Source organism: Rattus norvegicus, chromosome 12, assembly GCF_021556685.1.
Source record: "Rattus norvegicus strain SHRSP/BbbUtx chromosome 12, alternate assembly SHRSP_T2T, whole genome shotgun sequence".
Lineage (NCBI taxonomy): Eukaryota > Metazoa > Chordata > Mammalia > Rodentia > Muridae > Rattus > Rattus norvegicus.
The window spans coordinates 21,027,134-21,045,109 of record NC_141545.1 but is presented as its reverse complement, the minus strand read 5'-3'; the positions used below and the strand labels follow the sequence as shown (position 1 = coordinate 21,045,109).

Genomic DNA, 17,976 nt, shown 5'->3' with positions numbered 1-17,976 from the left:
GTGGGCTGAGCAAGCCTTCCAGCAGACCTTGCCAAAGCACTACAGAGCGGCAGGTCTTCGAGAGCCTCCAGCTGGGTTCCTGCCACATGTGCGCTGTGCTAGGCTCCAAAATGGTGGCCCCTGACAGAAAGGAAATGTGACAGCATGGAACTGAACAGCCCACAAAGATTTAGGGCCAGCTGCCTGGCACAGGTGGATGGCCAGATGGATGGAGGTTACCAAGAGCAGAGCCCACTAGGTTTCAGAATCAGCCATGCAGCCCAACAAGATACAAGCTTACTTGGCTGACCTTGGCCACAGGTCCCTCCAAGAGCCTCTCGTCCCACACAGTCAGGCAGAAGTCATAAAGAGCCACAGGCAGATGAGGAAGAGTAGAGACACTACCAAAAAGCAGGCTACACTGTAACTACTACAGCATTAATATCCAGCAAGCAACTGAGAAACCTCAGAACCATCCGAACAAGGACTACCTTCAAACTAGTGGACTGTGGGTTCTCTGAAAAGACGCCTTGCTTTCAGAGTAGAACCTGCCCTAGGCTATGTTCCCATCAACAGCATCAAACCAGCAAATACACAGCAGGTCTGGCCCCAATCCAGTAGGGTGCCCTAGAACATGTGCTGGGTGGACAGTCCACAAACACAGGTCACCTGGCTGCTGCCACTCTACTACCTCTAATGACATTCTGCAGAATAGACATTCCTAAGTTCCGCACCCCAGATGCATAAGCCACAGGAAGCCAGGGCCTTTGAGGACAGACAGATCCACACTAAGAGCAGGTCACCGGTTGCCTCTGGTTCACACTAGTGTCCCTCCAGTACAAGCACACTTTGGCCTATGGCATACCAGCCTGGTGAGTATACCTGATCACGACTTGAAGTGAGATTCCTCACTTACAGACAGAACTGTGAGTGAACCCAACCACAACTCTACCCAAACAGATCCCGCACTTAAGAAAAGCTTTATCAAAACTATTTCCCTCACGGAGATAGATTTCAATTGGCAGAATGATTGCTGAATATGCACAAAGATGAGACCACAAAGATGAACCAGATTTACATAGTGGTAGACACCTATAATCTCAACAATGGGGACGCAAAGGCAGAAAAATCAGGAGTTCAAAGTCATTCCTAGCTACTTAGCAACTTCAAAATTAGCCCAAGCACATGAGACCCTCTCTCAAAAACCAAAACCAGGGCCAGAGACGTGGCTCAGGGGATAAAAAGGGACCTGTGACCAAGCCTGCCTGCCTGAGTTCAGTACTGGAAACCACACGGTAAACCTACAAGATAGAAAGAAATAGCTGACATCCACAAATTACCCTCTGACTGCCATATTGCACCACAGCACATGTGCATAAACATATACATATACTAAATAATTAAATGCAATAAAATATTATTTTTAAAAATAAGAACAAAATTTTTAAAAAGCAATTCAGAGACTTTGCTGGCTCCAAAATGAGTAGAAAGAGCACACTGCATTGTCCAGGCATATGGCCAGGTGTTTAACCCCAGGACTTTTCCTAACTCTCGTGTTCAGGTGAAGAAGCACTGTAACATTTGTCAGGTGCTCCACTAGCAACATTCAACAAGTGCTGTCACTCATGATCTCTGCAAATGCCATGCTTCAGCCAAAGCCAGACTCCCAGGACATCCTGACAGCTGTCACTATGTCCCATGTCAAGCTGTGTGCTCTGTAGACATGGAAGGATACCTGCAGCTCACAGCCTGACACTGTGTCTCATGAGTGTGGCACATGTACCAGCTACAATGACGGTGCTTCATGCTTCATTTCAGAATCCTCCACCTCCCACCACCCAGCCAACACCTTGCCCAACCAAAGGCAGGAGGTGGCCTGCTGGAGCCTGGGGACACAGGCTAGGATCAAGTGGAGAAGATACATAGGCAGCAGGAGCTGGGATGCTACTCTTGAAACCTGCCTATGAGCCCATCTTCCCCACGGCAAGAGCCCTGCCTGCAAAACCTCCTTCCCCACAGCCAGCCAGGCTCGGGATGGAAGAGCGCACACCCGTGCAAGGCTGGGTGGCAGGACCCAGGCTCTCAGCTCCTGTCCCTGGCAGGCAGCCTGCTCTGGGTGAGCACTGGAGAGTTTGAGCCATGGCCTCAAAGCTCATATGGGAAGCCAAAGTCCAGTTCCCTCACTGAGATGCCGGCAGCAGAGCACAGTGGTTGGCTCTGTGTGCGGCAAGGTGGAAATGAAGACCTAAGCTCACCGTGCCCAGGAGCAACGCAGCTCTGCTTTTAGAGGTGGTCAGATAAGAGCTGAAGTATCACAAAGGCAGGGTGGAGTATAGAAGGGCACTGCAGCCTCCTGAGTTTTAAATGAGAATTCCATTCCACTGCTGTGAATGCAAACCTGCTCTCTTTGCTGCAGCTCCATACAAAGACATCTTTTTGAAGGGCTCAGTGCACCCTCCACCAGAGTCCCTGAGTGGATGAGGGCCTACCACCCCCAGGTCTAGGCTGCCCTTCAGTCTGTTTTCTGCAAAGGCCAGAGCTCTACTCTGCAGGTGAGAGGCCAGATGCAGGAAAAGAGGTACAGAGGCTTAGCAGACTAATGACCTGCGTTCTATGACATTCTACAGCGAGGGAATCCCCAAAAACAGCCAGCCCAGCACAGGGAGGTTATTATGAACAGGGAAACCCGAGAAAGTTTGCAGTTTCTGACACCAGTAACAGCTGCTATGAGGAAGGACAGGGCCACTGACGGGTGCATGATCCTAGGTGACACATCCAGGGTCACTATCTTATAACTCAGGGTCACAAGAATGATGGCCATGTGGGAAGCCCAGATCCCCAAACTTCCTAATTGTTCTCCAGAGTCTGCATGATATAAGCCCATGAGGCATGGTAGCTTCTGGAAAATCCTCAATGAAAAGGAGGTTGGCACAGACCATCTCAGAAGAGGTCTCCAGTCCCTAGTCTAACCTATGCTTGGGTGGTTTCACCCTCAAACTTCCTTCAAATTCCTCTATCAGAGCCACTCAGCTCCCTAGGGCCTGAGGCCTCTGTCACTCAGACCTGGTACTCTGAGGTTCCTGACTTCAGAGGAGAGGACATAGTAGGTAACAGGACTCCGGTAAACCACCTGCTGAGACAAAATCCACCATGGCCAATTAGCAAAATGCTTGCAGCACAAGAAAAGGACCCAAGTGCAAGCCCCAGTGCATGGGAAGTGCCAGGCACCCACTGCCAGGGACAGTGGGACATACCTCTTAGCACCTGGAGAGCAGTCAGGAGGACCCCTGTGAGTCTGAAGCAAACCTGGCCTACACAGTGAGTTTCAGGATAACCAGGGATAGAGAGGATCTGTCTCAAAATTTAAAAAAAGAAGTTTAAAAAAAAAAAGAGGTGGGGAGTACTGGGGTACCACAGCTTAGGCTTGTCATCTTTGCCCTGGGGAAGTAGAGAAAAGAGGATCCCTGGAGCTCACTGGCCAGTCTAACCAGAACAGCAAGTTTCAGCTTGAGTGACAGATCCTGTCTTTAAAAATACGGTAGACACATACCTGAGTCATGGAACACAGGAAAATCAGGCTGGTAGCAACCTGAAAGCCTCATCCCTAGTGAGTAGCTTCATCCCTAGTGAGTAGCTTCATCCCTAGTGAGTAGCTTCATCCCTAGTGAGTAGCTTCATCCCTAGTGAGTAGCCTCATCCCTAGTGAGTAGCTTTCACAGTGCGGAAGGTGCTATACAAGCGACTAGACAGCCAAGTCAGCCACAGGCTCGCTGAACCGTAAAACCTCCCGTCTACAACATCCAGCCAGGCAAGAGTGGGGCAACTGGTACAAGTGCCACACTGTAGCAAACAACCTTCTAACTACATTTAAGGCCCATTCCACAGATGGAACTCTGCCACATACTGTTAACTAGATCAAGAACCGTGGAGGAGAAGCTACGCCATCATTCTACCAAAAGGACCTAGGGTTAAATTGCTCCATAAGTATTTATCTTCACATCCATAGATTAGTAGTACATCCCTCAATCTTCGTCAAAGAGGCTTTTCTGTATGGTAGACAGTTACTAATACAGAAACCCTTAACTAGTTGGTATACAGAGAATAAGACACTATGAAGTACTCAGTCTTAAATGGGACATCGCTATCAAAAGCCACCCCCCAAGGTTCAGGGGTCACTGAGAAAGAGGGGGTAGAAAGTCCCTAAGAGCCAGAGGTCGCAGGCACTCACTGTGAAGCAGTGTTCTCTAGCAAGGCAATGCCACTGCACTCAGGAACTCAGTGATTCTTGCTGCATGGACGAGACTTGCACAAAAGCAAGCCAGCGAAAATCCCAATGTGGACGGCGGAGGGGTGGGGAAGGGAGCCAGTGTTCTCTAGGAATGTGAAATCTGCCCATGTTCCAGTAGATGGTCCGATACCTACACACATGCTGGCAGCAGGAAGTAGACTTAGTAGGTTGAAAAAAAGGACACTTGAAGTTGGGAAGGGATAGTGAGGAGGAATTGGAGAGAAATGGAATATTTGATTAAAACACATATGCATATATGAAATTCTCTAACAATAAAAAAAATTGGAAAGAAATGGTGGAAAGTGATTGAGAAAGACACCTGGCATCAAGCTCTGCCCTTCACATACATGTACACGCATGATTATGCACACACCAAAAAAAGAGGGGGTTGGACAAAAACCAACTGTGACACCAGGGATGCTGCTGTAGCCACCTCCTGTCACATCAACCCTGGGTGCACATCTCACCCCCAAAGCTCTCAAGGCTTTGGATTCTGCCAAGTCAACTTCAAAGGAGGCACTTAAGATGAGCCCTGTCTATACAACCAGGAAAAAAGGTCAAAGGCACTGTGAGGAACACACATAGAGCACGGGTGGGGCCAAGCCACTTCCTTCTATGCATGCAGCTGCCTACGTACATGTGTGGTGTCTGCTCCAGAAAGCATTTGATCCTCCTGCCTCTGCCTCCTTCAGCAAATCCTACCGGCGTGCGCCATCACAACCGGCTCCAGAAAGCATTTGATCTCCATGTTCTATATCCCACCACCTCTGTGACAGGCACAGGGGTGACACTAGCCAACACAAAACATATGTCTCCCATCCTTTCCCCATGGGACAAAGACCACCCACCCCCTAAAGAGATGGTCATCAGTACCCTAAGAAGACCCTCCTTCCTGCGATGCGGCAAAGAAACAGAAGAGCTACCTCCCCCAACCTCACTGGTCAGGAAGGCTCTGTGATCCTGAAGCCCCTGCTCCCATTGGCAGGCATAAATGAGCTGCTAGGCCTGCCCAGACGCAACAGCCAAGCACCACAACACACCCCTCATCACATGCTCCCCCAGTGTTTACTGAACGCCTTCTACTCAGAAGACCAGCCCCTCCCTTAGGTACCAAAGCATCAAACTTATGAGTTAGCTGACACAAAACCTTCACAATCTCCATAGCAGAAAGCAGCAGGGAACTGTCAAGACTGAGTGAATATTGGGGTTGGGGATTTAGCTCAGTGGTAGAGCACTTGCCTAGGAAGCGCAAGGCCCTGGGTTCGGTCCCCAGCTCCGAAAAAAAGAACCAAAAAAAAAAAAAAAAAAAAAAAGACTGAATATTCAAGGCTCCTGAGACCACTGGTAGGGAAAGCCCACCATAAACATATAAGTCAGCAGGGTTTCTCCCTCTCCGGGACATAGGTCGCACACAAGCAGCCGTGAGCAATGAACTAAATGAAGTCCAGGAACAGGCCACATTGCAGGTAGAATCTCCCTCCTTCACATCTAGGCCTCAACGAAGAGTCAGCCATTACAGACATCAGTTCTTCAAGACACCTGACAGCTTGCTTACCTTCTGAGCACTGGGAGCGCTGGACATCCATCAAGAAGACACCCAGGTCATTACAAACATTGAGTAGAGAAACGTTAGCAGAGTGTGGGGCTGGGTTGGCCAATTTGCTCCCATCTTGGAAGTGAGTCTACCCACTCACTCTCCCCACAGTCCCCCTAATTGGCCTGGCACATCAGGCAAGCTAGTCCCTAGAATGTGTCATCTGGCTGGCCTAGAGATGCTTCAGCAAAGCAGAGGTCAGCACTTGCTGGCTTCCAACTCTGATTCGAGGTCAGCAGTTTGAAGTGGGAAGCTGCCAGCTCTCCCAGGGCCCACACCACAGCACTCCTCAATGCCATACAGTACACACACACACACACGCACACGCACGAACAATGACAGGTATAATGACCACCCTGAAGGGTCTGAAGCAAGGCCAGGCTCAGGCACAAAAGTGACAGAGTCAGGTGCCAAGAGCAGAGGCATTCAGCCACTGGCAAATCATTCCCTACAGAGAACACAGAGCTGACTACAGAGGGGTCCAACACTCACTCTGAGCCTGCTTAATAAGCCTCTGGCTTCCATCTGAATTGCTAAGTATAGTGTTTAAAAAGCCGAGCAGTGAAGCCGCCTGCTCTCCTTGCTCTGTTGTGACTCACTCTGCATCTCTGCTTGAACCCTCGAAAGCACACTCACCCAATTAAGCCATGGGCTCCCATTCCCTGACGGAAATGTGTAGAAATACAGCTTTTCAAAGGGCAATTTGGCATCAGCTATCAATTCTAAACACACAGTTTCTTTTGAACCAAGGAAAAAAAACCAAACATGTCTTTAGGAATTTATCCAAGCAATGCTAATGCTGTTTACTTGGGGGAAAACAAAGTAATTGTCCCTCAGCATGGAGAAATAGGTCTGTCCATATCATGCAGGACTGGGTAGTGACTCAAATATTCTATCTGGTGCAGGTGTAGTGCCGGACATTAGCTGACGGACACAGGACATGGCTCAGCTGGAAGAGTGCTGAGTCTTGCCTAGTGCCTTAGCGAGGCACTGCTGCTGTGATAAATACCATGACCAAACCCGAGCTGGGGAGGAAGGGTCACTGATTACAGCTAGTAGTCTATCATCCAGGCAAGTCAAAGAAGAAGCGCACGGCCTGAACCTGGAAGTAAGAACTGAGTGAAGCAGAGGCCATGGAGAAATGCTGCTTATTGGATTGTTCCTCATGGCTTGCTCTGCCTGCCTTCTTATACCATATAGGACTACCTGCCCAGTATTGATTGCCCCAAGTAAACTGGGCCCTAAGACATTAATCATTAACCAAGAAACGGCATCACAGGCCAATCTGGGGGATAAGGAGGAAGCCTTTCTTCACTGAGGTTTCTTCTTTCCAGATGACTGTAGCTTGTGACAAAACTAGCCAGAACACTCAGTGTGCCCTAAGATCTGGGCTCCACTCCCAGAACTCTATAAAATGGACCTAGTGGTGAATGCCTGAAATCTTAGTAGTCAGGAAGTGGAAACAGCAAGATCCAGAGTTCAAGATCAGCTACTCAGTGACTTGGAGGCTAGCCTGAGCTATGAGTCTCAAAAACACAAACCAGACAAGGACAGGCAGGCACGATAAAGGTGTTTCTGCATTCTCTGAGCACTCCTAGCAAATTAACCCAAGGGGCTTCTGGGAACCTCACCTGGGAGACAGTCTTGGGAACTTGGTGACAACCTAGGACTGAGAACAGGCAGCAGAATAGGTCGATTGTTTGGGTCTGAGGTCTCAACCTGTGGGATCCAACCCGAACTCTGACAGTGTCTGAGCTGGATTGTAGGACGCCCAGCTGGCATCTACTGGAGAACTGCTTGCTGTGCAGAAAAAAAAAAAAACCATCTGGTGTCAGGGTGCGGGGCTGAGCAGGCAACTGGGAGCAAAGAGGAAAGGGTCTATTTTCTCCTCCCCTGTCTCTTACCACGTCCCGCCATTATTAGGTCATCCATAATTACTGACAGCTGCATCTTACTGTTTGCAAAGCACAGATCTTGGACATGCTGTGTTAAATTTATCCCTAAGCACTGCTCTGTTTTGATGCTACTGTACACGCTGTGTCCTTCCCACAGGTCGCCATGGTACTCAGAAATACCGTCTATCCTTGTTGACTGTCGCCAGTTCTAGGACCCTGCAGACCTGGCTAATGAGTCCAAACAGCCTTTTATTGATACTTTGGACTTCCTACATGATTATGTTGTCTCCAGATAGTTTTTCCTATCCAGGCCACACACCCTGATTTTTGCAGAGGAGAGGACATATGTGCATGTGTACACACACCATATGCATGTGTGCAGAGGCTGTCAAAGCGTCCTGCTCTGTCACTCTCGGCTTTATTCTCTGGAGATGGGATCTCTCACTGAACCTAGAGCTTGGCTAGCAGCCTACAAACCCCAGCCATCCTGTCTCTGCCCCTCACAGTGGATACAGGCTACAGGCACAGGCAGCCATGCTTGGCTTTTTACATGGGTACTGATAAGCAGAAGGAACTAGGGTGAAGCATATTTACCCAAGGAGCATTTCCTTGCTCCCAGGATGACCTGCTCTTGAATTACCCAGTCACACAGGTGAGGACATTCAACAGGAAGGTAAGAACATGTGGCTCACCCCAATGCGGGCAGCGGTGAGCCAGCATCTACAGCATTAGCACGGTGCTGAGAGCACAAGCCTCATGCCTAGCATCAGGGCCATCAGGGTTGTTTCCTGGTGCCCTCTCTCTGGCTGCAGAGCCTCCCTTCTTTCCTAGTTTGCTCAATGTTCTCAATCAAAAGCAAGTGCTGGGCAGTTAACAAATCTCCCAACCTGAAATGCTCTTTGGAAACAGCTGATTTTCCTGAAAATAGCGCCCTCTACTCCTGCTCCACCATCCCTGCCAGTCTCTCTCCACAGCCACACCATCCTGCAGGCTGTTTCGGTCTGCAGTCATTTATTCTCCATACTGTAAGCCGTTCCCCACAGTCTACCCTGAGAGACCACTTCTCTCCATGCCCCTCATGACAATACTGTGTCAACCCCCACTGAACTTCCAAAAACTCCTTGAGGATTAAGAAGGCCACCAGCTCAGCTACATTGGTACTTGTCACAACACAGAGGGCTCTGCTGGGGCCCTGCCACAGCATCATATGTATATACTGCCGGGCAGTCTCCTGCCCATTAATTTCCACATCACAAAGCCTGTCTAACCCCAGCCCACATGACCCTGTCTGTGTACAACTGCCCCAGCTTACATAACCCCACGTACTGGACACATCACAGATAGAGAGAACTGTGTGCTCTGTCTGCCCCATGTCATCTGGACATAAACACACTGTCCATAACAGATCATCTGCTTCAGCCCCCATGACGCATGGCACTTGATGCATCTGAAAGAGGAAAGCCCATTTTCCCCAGCCCACATGACCCTACTGCACTGGACACAAACGGGTACAAACTTGTCTGCTCTAGCTCATGTGACTCCATACACTGGACTCATAGAGGAAGACAGAAGCATGTGCACCTGCTCACATGGTCCTGTGCACTGGACACACAGGTGAAAAGAGCCATGTGACTCAGCCCACATGATCCCATGCACTGGACACAGGTAGACAGGTCCATCTGTCCTTACCCCTGTGGCCCTATGCACAGGACACATCACAGTCTATCTGCAGATCGGCATCTGATTCCTGGTTTACAGTGGCTAAACACCCCAGTCAACTTGCTTAAATGCTCCCCATAACATCTCTAGACTCCTCAGGCTTAAGAAGTGTCACACTGCAGAGAGTAACACTGTCGCGCTGTGAGGAACTCGCACAGGCCCACATACTGTCCTAACCTAGGTGTGACAGTTAATGTGCATGGCCCACTTGATTGGATTTACTGCTACCTAGGAGACACATATCTGGGCATGACTATGAAAGTGTCTCCCTGGAATTTCACCCAACCTGAATGGAGGTAGCACTACTCAGTAAGCCGGACTCAATAAAGAGGAGAAAGCGGATGAGCCCCGTTCATCTCTCCTCCCCAGCTGTGGACACAATGTGAGCAGCTGCCTCATGCCCCTGCTGCCACTCTCCACCTTCATAGACTTCATACTCACCCTGGAGCCAAGGCCAAGCTGTTCTATGAGGTGTTGTGTCACTGCAATTAGGAAAGCAACAACTACACTATGGCTAAGCACCACAGGCTGGCCAGAGCTATGTCCTCACAGGCTCTGCACCAACACCAGCAGCACTCCGACCCTAGGGGGCAGAGGACTCTGAGAGATGATGGTCACAGACAGGGAGGGCATAGGCCCGAGTGACAACCTGCCAGTACGTAAGAAGGCAGCCAGTCGCACCTCAGTTAATAAGATCCCTGACACTAGTGAGGAAGTCCCTATGGAAGGGCCATAAGCCCCATGACAGGCTGCCAAGGGTGTTCACAGGCCTCCTTGAAGAAAGCTGATCATCAAGGGGGCAGTGCCACCTACTGGCAGTTCAGAATCCATAGAGCCACAGGTCAGACAGGCAGGCATGCAAGAAGGAGTACCTGCTTCCGAAAGCCTAGTCAGGTCTCCAGCTAAGAGTGCATCCTTGAACTAGTACATAGCCATGTATGTGCATGTGTTTGTGTGTGGTGTGTGCTTGTGCTTATGTGCGTTTGTACGTATGTGAATTCATGCACACATGTATGACTATGTGAGTAGGCAAATGTATGAATTCTCCTAAGGAGTCACAGCCCCAGCACTGACAGCGAATCCTAATTTCCCCCCATCCTTCCATTACTTCTGCCCCTGACCTGCATCGTGTCTAATCTCATCACTCCCAGCTCCCAGGCTTCAGTCAGCCATTCTCCTAGCCTTGCACAAACAACTACCCAAACCCACCCCCAAAAAAAGGTAGGGGAGCCTTGAGACTGAAGATATGTTAGAAGCACTCACTGATTGGTTTTTAGATCTAGATTCAGTTTCTAGCACCCACATGACAGCTTACAACCACCTCTAACTCTAGTTCCAAGAGATCCAACACCCTCTTCTGGCCTCCACAGGCAACTAACTACACACTGGATAGACATGAAGTCACACATGCATTTGCATACACACACACAATAGGTAGGCAGGCAGGCAGGCAGGCAGATAGACAGACAGACAGATAGATAGATGGATGTTAAAAAGAAAGAGAAAATCCAAAATCCTCATCATACCAGAGAATCAGAATATTGATTTTCTCCAAAGTCTGTTTACTTTTTCGTTTCTATTACTTCTATTGTATGTGTGAGATTTGTACTTGAGCGCTGTGACTCGTGTATGGGACTGGTGTGGAACTGGTTCTCTCCTGTACCCTTGCCTACATTCTAGACATCTGCCTGCGGTTGTGTGGCTTGCATGGTAAGTGATTCACCCACCGAGCCATCTCAGCCCCCCATCAACTTGTTAAGGATCAGCTGCTGGGAAATGGACCCAGGACATCACACATTCTAAGTGTACACTCAAGCATGTGTCCTAGAGCTCAGACCCAGCTTACATGTTAAGGGAGCAGGTTTAATACAGCTGATCAGTACCCAACACCATCACAGGAGAAGTGTAGCCACAGGGTAGAATCCATGTCACCCAGGGTCCAACCTTGACCCTGGCCTGTACCCAAATCTCTGCCCTTGGGTGCGCATGGAAGGTAAGCAGGTAATACTGAGCTTCCAAGGTACCAGGCAGACTCAACGGTCCAGGACTACACGAATGACAGCTATCAGAAGACTAAGAGAGCTGTCAACAAAGAGGCCAGTGGCCCTTTGCCTTCCAGGAAGGATCATTACCAGTTGAGATGTTTCCTAAGGACATGACCCTCTGGACCTTACAGGCACAGCTCGCAGAAGCCCTGAGCTCTTCCTCAGTTAAGAGAAGAGGGGCCCAGGGCAGTATGGCTCCTAAGAAGGGTCTCCCCACGCTCTCCATAAGAACATGGAGCACCATAAGCACCCACTCCTCTCCTGTGTGGCACAGAGAGCTGGACAGCAACCAAGGACCAGCTTGCTCTCATAGCAGCCGAGCCCCTAACAGGGCAGTCGGTTGGGGAAATATGTCTGTCCAAAGGGTTCACAGAACAGCTACACATTTCAACCTGGCCACTGTGACCTGTGCTACTCCAGCCAGGGCAATGGCTCCACAGTCCTGACTGACACTAAGTACTGTGTGGCAGGCACCAGACACGCAGGCACACCAGCACACCAGTGTTCCAACAGGGCTGGTCCAACTGGGCAGGAGGGGCCTTTGATCTCCATCACAAGAAAGAAGTCACGGAGGTGTCTTGTCTGGGCAGAGTATCCCCAGGAGTAAGAGGGACCCTTGCTGGCAGTTAACGAGCCCAGAAGACAGGAGGAGGCACGCAGCACTGGGCCTGCTGGGCCAGCCTCTGAGAAAAGGGTTCTGCAGATGGGGCAGAGAGGAAACGAAAGGCACTGTCAAGTAACAGAACAGAAGGCAATGCTGCCATCAGAAGGTGATGGCTCCAGAGCCAGCGAAGGACAATACGATTACAAAACAGCTGAGCTCAGGCAGTTTCCATCTGGACATGTTTCTCAGAGCAGCAGGAAAGACAGTCAGCAAGCCAGAAGTAGTACAACGAAGGGCTGCTGGGATCCCACAAGCCTCTGCCCAAGTTCCAACACCTTATCCCAACTAGCAGTACCCCCAACTTTCCTGAATTCTGAAACAGACACAGCTACCATGAAGGGTGACATCCAGGCCAACACTCAGGGGATCACAGCTGTTGATGGCAGCTGACAGGCAACCCAAAACTGAACCACAAATGGGTGAGGTCATCAGTGAATGGCACCCCACAACAGAGTAGTGAACAGATGGAGAGCAACAGGGAACGCCCTGCCCTTGCTGTTGTTGAACACACAGGGTCCAGCAGCTCTGCCCTGTGGCCCATTCTGCATCTCTGCACTCACACCTGACACGGACCAGTCACATGAGATGCTCCAAGGGCCCGAGTGGAACATGAATCTTCCAGTATGATTGGATTTTAACTCAGTGAGTCCATCCCCAGAGTTTATCATTACCTAAAAGAAGTTATGTTCCCACAAAGCAGTCACTTCCTTATATACACAGGGTCCTGTGAGCATGCAGGCCATTGCAATGCCCTCTCCCTACACTCTGAGGATATGCGATTTTCAACAGTCTTTACAATAAGGCTCGACCTCCCGCCCATGTAAAGCACTCGTTAAGCCTGAACGAGAGCTCCTCACCACAACCTAAAAAGGAGGCTGCCTGCCCTGTCCTCCGTGGACTGGGAGCCAGAAGGGATGAAGAGCACTGGGAGCCAGCAGGTAGGAGCGAAGACGGCAACAGTCACCTACCTGAGATTCAAGCCCATGGTCTGGTCCAGTTTCTCCCAGCTCTGCAGCTTTGCAAGCAGCTTCTAGAAAGACAATTACAGACATCAGTGTCCCTTGCCCAGCAACTGTCATGTGAAAGCAAACAATGACAGAAGTACTGGAGTCCCCCATCCTATCTGTGATCACTGGTGGTTGGGTGACCTTAGCAGATGAACGTACAGGACTCACTAGGCCTTGCTCCTTCCTGCCCCATGTCCAGCCAAATAGCCAGGAGCCAGCTCTCCCAGAATGCTAAATCCTAGACCAATGAACTCTATTCTAGAGCCACGTTTTCCCCCAATTCTGTGGTAGGCCAGGACCAAGGATGACTTAGATGTGACTAGCTAGCCATGACAGGGACACAGGGTCATCTATGCCTGTGTGCCTGTTCCAGACCAGCTTGACCCACAGAGTCTCTCCCCTACCCCTTTGGAGCTGAAATGACCACGTGCTTCAGATCAGCTCCATCTTTAGGGGGCCAGCACATAGCTGATACCAGGGGTTCAGGGTTCACTCATGATTCTGGGCCCACCAGTCCTGCAGATCCAAATGTGCAAGATCTCTATGACACAGAGTAACAACAGGCTATCCCAGAGGAGTTCCTATGAGGAGCCAACGGTGTAGCAGAAGCCAGCAGTCTCAAACCAGCCCAGTGACTCTTTGCATTGAACATCTGCAAGTTAAGACGAACAGGCGAAAGGGTGCACTGTGGGATACACTGTGACGTAGTATAGCTTCTACAACAAATTTTTTTTTTCTTCTTGGGAGGAAGTTGCAAGGGCAGAGGGCAGATACAAAGCAACACAGAGATGAATGGAATTGAGATTCATGATGTGAAATTCACAAAGAATCAATAAAAAGTTAAATAATTAAAAAAAAAAACAAGGTTCTTGGCCCACAAGGGCCATGATTTTAATCCCAGAACTGGAGGTTTAAAGCCAGCAGACTTCTGAGAGTTCAAGGCAAGCCTGGTCTACACAGCTAGTTCCAGGCCAGCCAAGAATATACAGTGAAAACAACAAAAACTGTGCATGCTTATATTTTCATTTTGCAAAGAAGTTTCCAATTTTAGTAAAGTTCAAATTATCATGTTATTTTTTCTTTATAAATAATTATTTTAAGTTATAGCTAAACAGTCGATATAAAACCTAAGATATTGTAAATGTTATTTTGTCTGCTATAATGGGAGAAAAATATGCATAGTTTCCCATTTTACATTTGATCAATGATTAATTTGGAGCTGACTTTGGTGCAACATTTAAGGTCTGTGTATGGACTCACTTTTTAACCCAAATAGATACTTAATTTTTGTGAACAATCTGTTGATTAGCCTTTTAATTCTCCCTTGAAAATCTTTTGGAGGTTTGTTTAATAAAAGTTAACTATACTTAAAAATACCTGTGCCCAGTACTGGCCATATACTAAGGGCCAGCAAGATGGTGAAGGAACTCACTACCATGCCTGGGGACCTGAGTGCGAGCCCCAGAATACACCCAGTAGGAGAAAGTCTATTCTCACTAGTTCTCCTGGGAATCCACACACACACTATAGCACATGCACTCACTCACTTCCCCACATACATGCACATACACACACATACACTGTGGCATGTGGGCTCACTTTTTCTCACACACATACATATATATACATGCACACACATATACAATGAGGCATGTGCACTCATTCCTTCTAACATACATACACACACATATATACATACACACATACATTGTGGAATGTGCACTCATTTTTTCTCACATACACACACACACACACACACACACTAAGGCACAGGGACTCACTCTTTCTAACACACACACACACACACACACATACTAAGGCACATGGACTCACTCTTTCTAACACACACACACACACACACACACACACTAAGGCACAGGGACTCACTCTTTCTAACACACACACACACACACACACATACTAAGGCACATGGACTCACTCTTTCTAACACACACACACACACACACACACTAAGGCACAGGGACTCACTCTTTCTAACACACACACACACACACCAAGGCACAGGGACTCACTCTTTCTAACACACACACACACACACACCAAGGCACAGGGACTCACTCTTTCTAACACACACACACACACACCAAGGCACAGGGACTCACTCTTTCTAACACACACACACACACACACACACACACACACACACACACACACACACAAGCAGAAGATAAAAACCGTGAAAGGGTGTGACAGGTGCTCAGCTACCACCAGAGTCACGGGACACTGTTCCCAGCCACGCCCTGCCCACTCTCCACAAGACAGATGGGGCATGGGCTAACCTAGTGTCAACAGCAAGCGCACGTCTATATAGGACTCACCCTAAGCACCCTAAACCTCTAAAACTGTCAAAGACAAAGGCCTTACATCCAGGTGTAATATAAGTTATGTTGGTAAATGTCATGTGCTGTTTGCAAGACATTTGGGCCTAGGAAGGTGGGCTCAAGGACCAAGATGGCCTTCATTGTCTCAGAGTCCAACCAGTTTATTTCAAGTTCTTGCACAAACTGACCCCTGGTCCTACAACAAGGAGAAAAGAGAACTATAAACTCCTATGACTGTGACATTACAAAGTTTTGGCCCCTGCCCAATAGTGGCACACACCTTAAATCCCAGCACTCAGGAAGCAGAGGCAGGTGGGTCTCTGAGTCCCAGGCCAGCCTTGTCTACTGTCAATAGTTGAGATCCAGGACAACCAGGGATATACAGAGAAACCCTAGGGGATAGCGGGACTGTGGGCCCTTAAGAAGAGTTAGAAGAGCAACCATTCAAGAAAGGTAACCATTGCTTACTCATGGTATAAAATGCCTATCATGGGAATGTGAAGCCAAAAGCCTCCGCAATTGGAGAGACATCAGACCTGGGACTCCAGCAGGCTTTGAAGTCACCTCTGCGGGCTGCTGTGCGCTCCCGATGAGATGCTCTGCTGTCTGCTGCTTCTCTCTCTCTCTCTCTGCGGCTTACTGCAGTTCTCTTTTACTTCTGCTTGCTCTGTACTTAACTCACACATGCAAGAATGAAAGAACGGCTCTCTGAGCTGAATGCCAGAGGAAAGGACAAAAAAGTTCTAGGTCTTTTTGCCTACAAAACTCAGTGTCCAAGAGAGGCCTGTCCGGTACAGCATGAATAGGTAGGAACCACAGCACAGGCTGGTCACAGAGAACTCTCTAATGTCAACCAGCACTCTTTATTTTATGTCTGTGAGTACACTGTCGCTGTCTTCAGGCACACCAGAAGAGGGCATTGGATCCCATTACAGATGGTCGTGAGCCACCATGTGGTTGCTGGGAATTGAACTCAGGACCTCTAGAAGAGCAGTCAGTGCTCTTAACTGCTGAGTCATCTCTCCAGCCCTGCCTTGGACTTCTAAAAGAAGACAGAGATGAAACTGAGGAGATGGCTCAGTGAAGCAAACAATTTACCACACAAGCATGAACTGGAGTTCATTGTCCAACACTCATTTAATAAAAACTGGGCATAGGAACAAACACCTAACATCCAATCCTGGAGGAGAACAGACAGGCAGAGCTCCCTGATCATCCAGCCTAGCTAAATTAGCTAGCCCAGGTTAAGGGAGAGACCCTGTCTCAAAACAAAAGGGAGGCCAGAGAGCCCTCTAATACAATGTAGTATAGTAGCCATTCCTATTGGTTACCCACTAAAATTACATGGTTTAAGACCTTGTTGCTAAAGACAGCACATACTATGGAGAACAGATAAATCCAGCTAGAACTGAGCTAGAAGCTTCCTCCCTGCTAGTTAGTCCTTGGAGTTCTGCGAAGTGCTATGCAGGCTGCTGGGAAGAACTGGCACCAACAGTCTTACCCAGCTTTAGAGCCTGTGTGCACAATAACAAGCAGCCAAAATGAGCCTACAGGTGCAGCAATGGCAGGTATGTTATTGTAGGATGATGTCATTATACAGGTGAGGGCAGGTACAAGATAGAACGAGGCATGTCACTGGATGAGAAGGAAGGATGGGCGGGAGAAAAGTTTTAGAGAGGGGAGAAAACTGGAACAAGAAAGAGAGGCAGTGGAGAAAACATGGAGGCAGATGTTAAGATTCCCCTCTGCACATTTACAGTTGTTATGAATATTCTTAAGGGATGGGTGTGTACAGAGCTTTGTATGTCTAGGTAGGCAATTATATCTTATCAATTGGATCAGAGGTTATTGTGTTGTGTGTTCTTTCATATGGTGATTTAATTGAATTCAAGAGAGTATGTGGTGGCTGGAGACATTAGGCTGCCATGGAATTGGGATGTATATTTCTGGCATGGTGGCCACCTGCCTTGGTAACTAGACGGGTAGAGAGATTGTTGCCAGGCTCAGGAGTAGCCATCAGCAGTGTGATGTGGGATGGGGCAGAGCGGGTGAGAGGCTTTGCTGACTGAGATGAAGAGATCTACCAGATATCTTGGGGGCACTAAGGTGCTGGATCTAATGCGGGATAAAAGACAGCTTTTTTATAATCTTATAACTACACGTTACCAGGGTAACCAACAGTTTTCTGATTGGATTTGATACTCACTCTAAAAGAGGGAACCACCATCTGGTACTATAAACCCGTCAAGAGTTCATGGTTGAGGATAGACCTTAGTATAGAAGTAACAACTATTGTGTGTAATGGATCCGTTACGTTGTCCTCTAAACAGCCACACGTATGCCCATAGAATGTATCACTATCAGCTTTAATCAAAGACTCTTCTATTTGCAATAGGCAGCAGTGACTGCAGACTCATAACTGATTGCACTACCCACCACACAA

The 17,976-nt window shown here is 48.6% G+C and overlaps 1 protein-coding gene across 1 annotated transcript in view; it reads right to left on the bottom strand.

The window, feature by feature from the left end:
* Positions 1-17,976, bottom strand: part of Mad1l1 (mitotic arrest deficient 1 like 1) — a 310,787-nt gene that overhangs the window by 270,050 nt on the left and 22,761 nt on the right. The window contains 1 exon segment of the mRNA NM_001109387.1: positions 13,153-13,214. Within this exon segment, the coding sequence (NP_001102857.1) occupies positions 13,153-13,214 (62 nt within the window).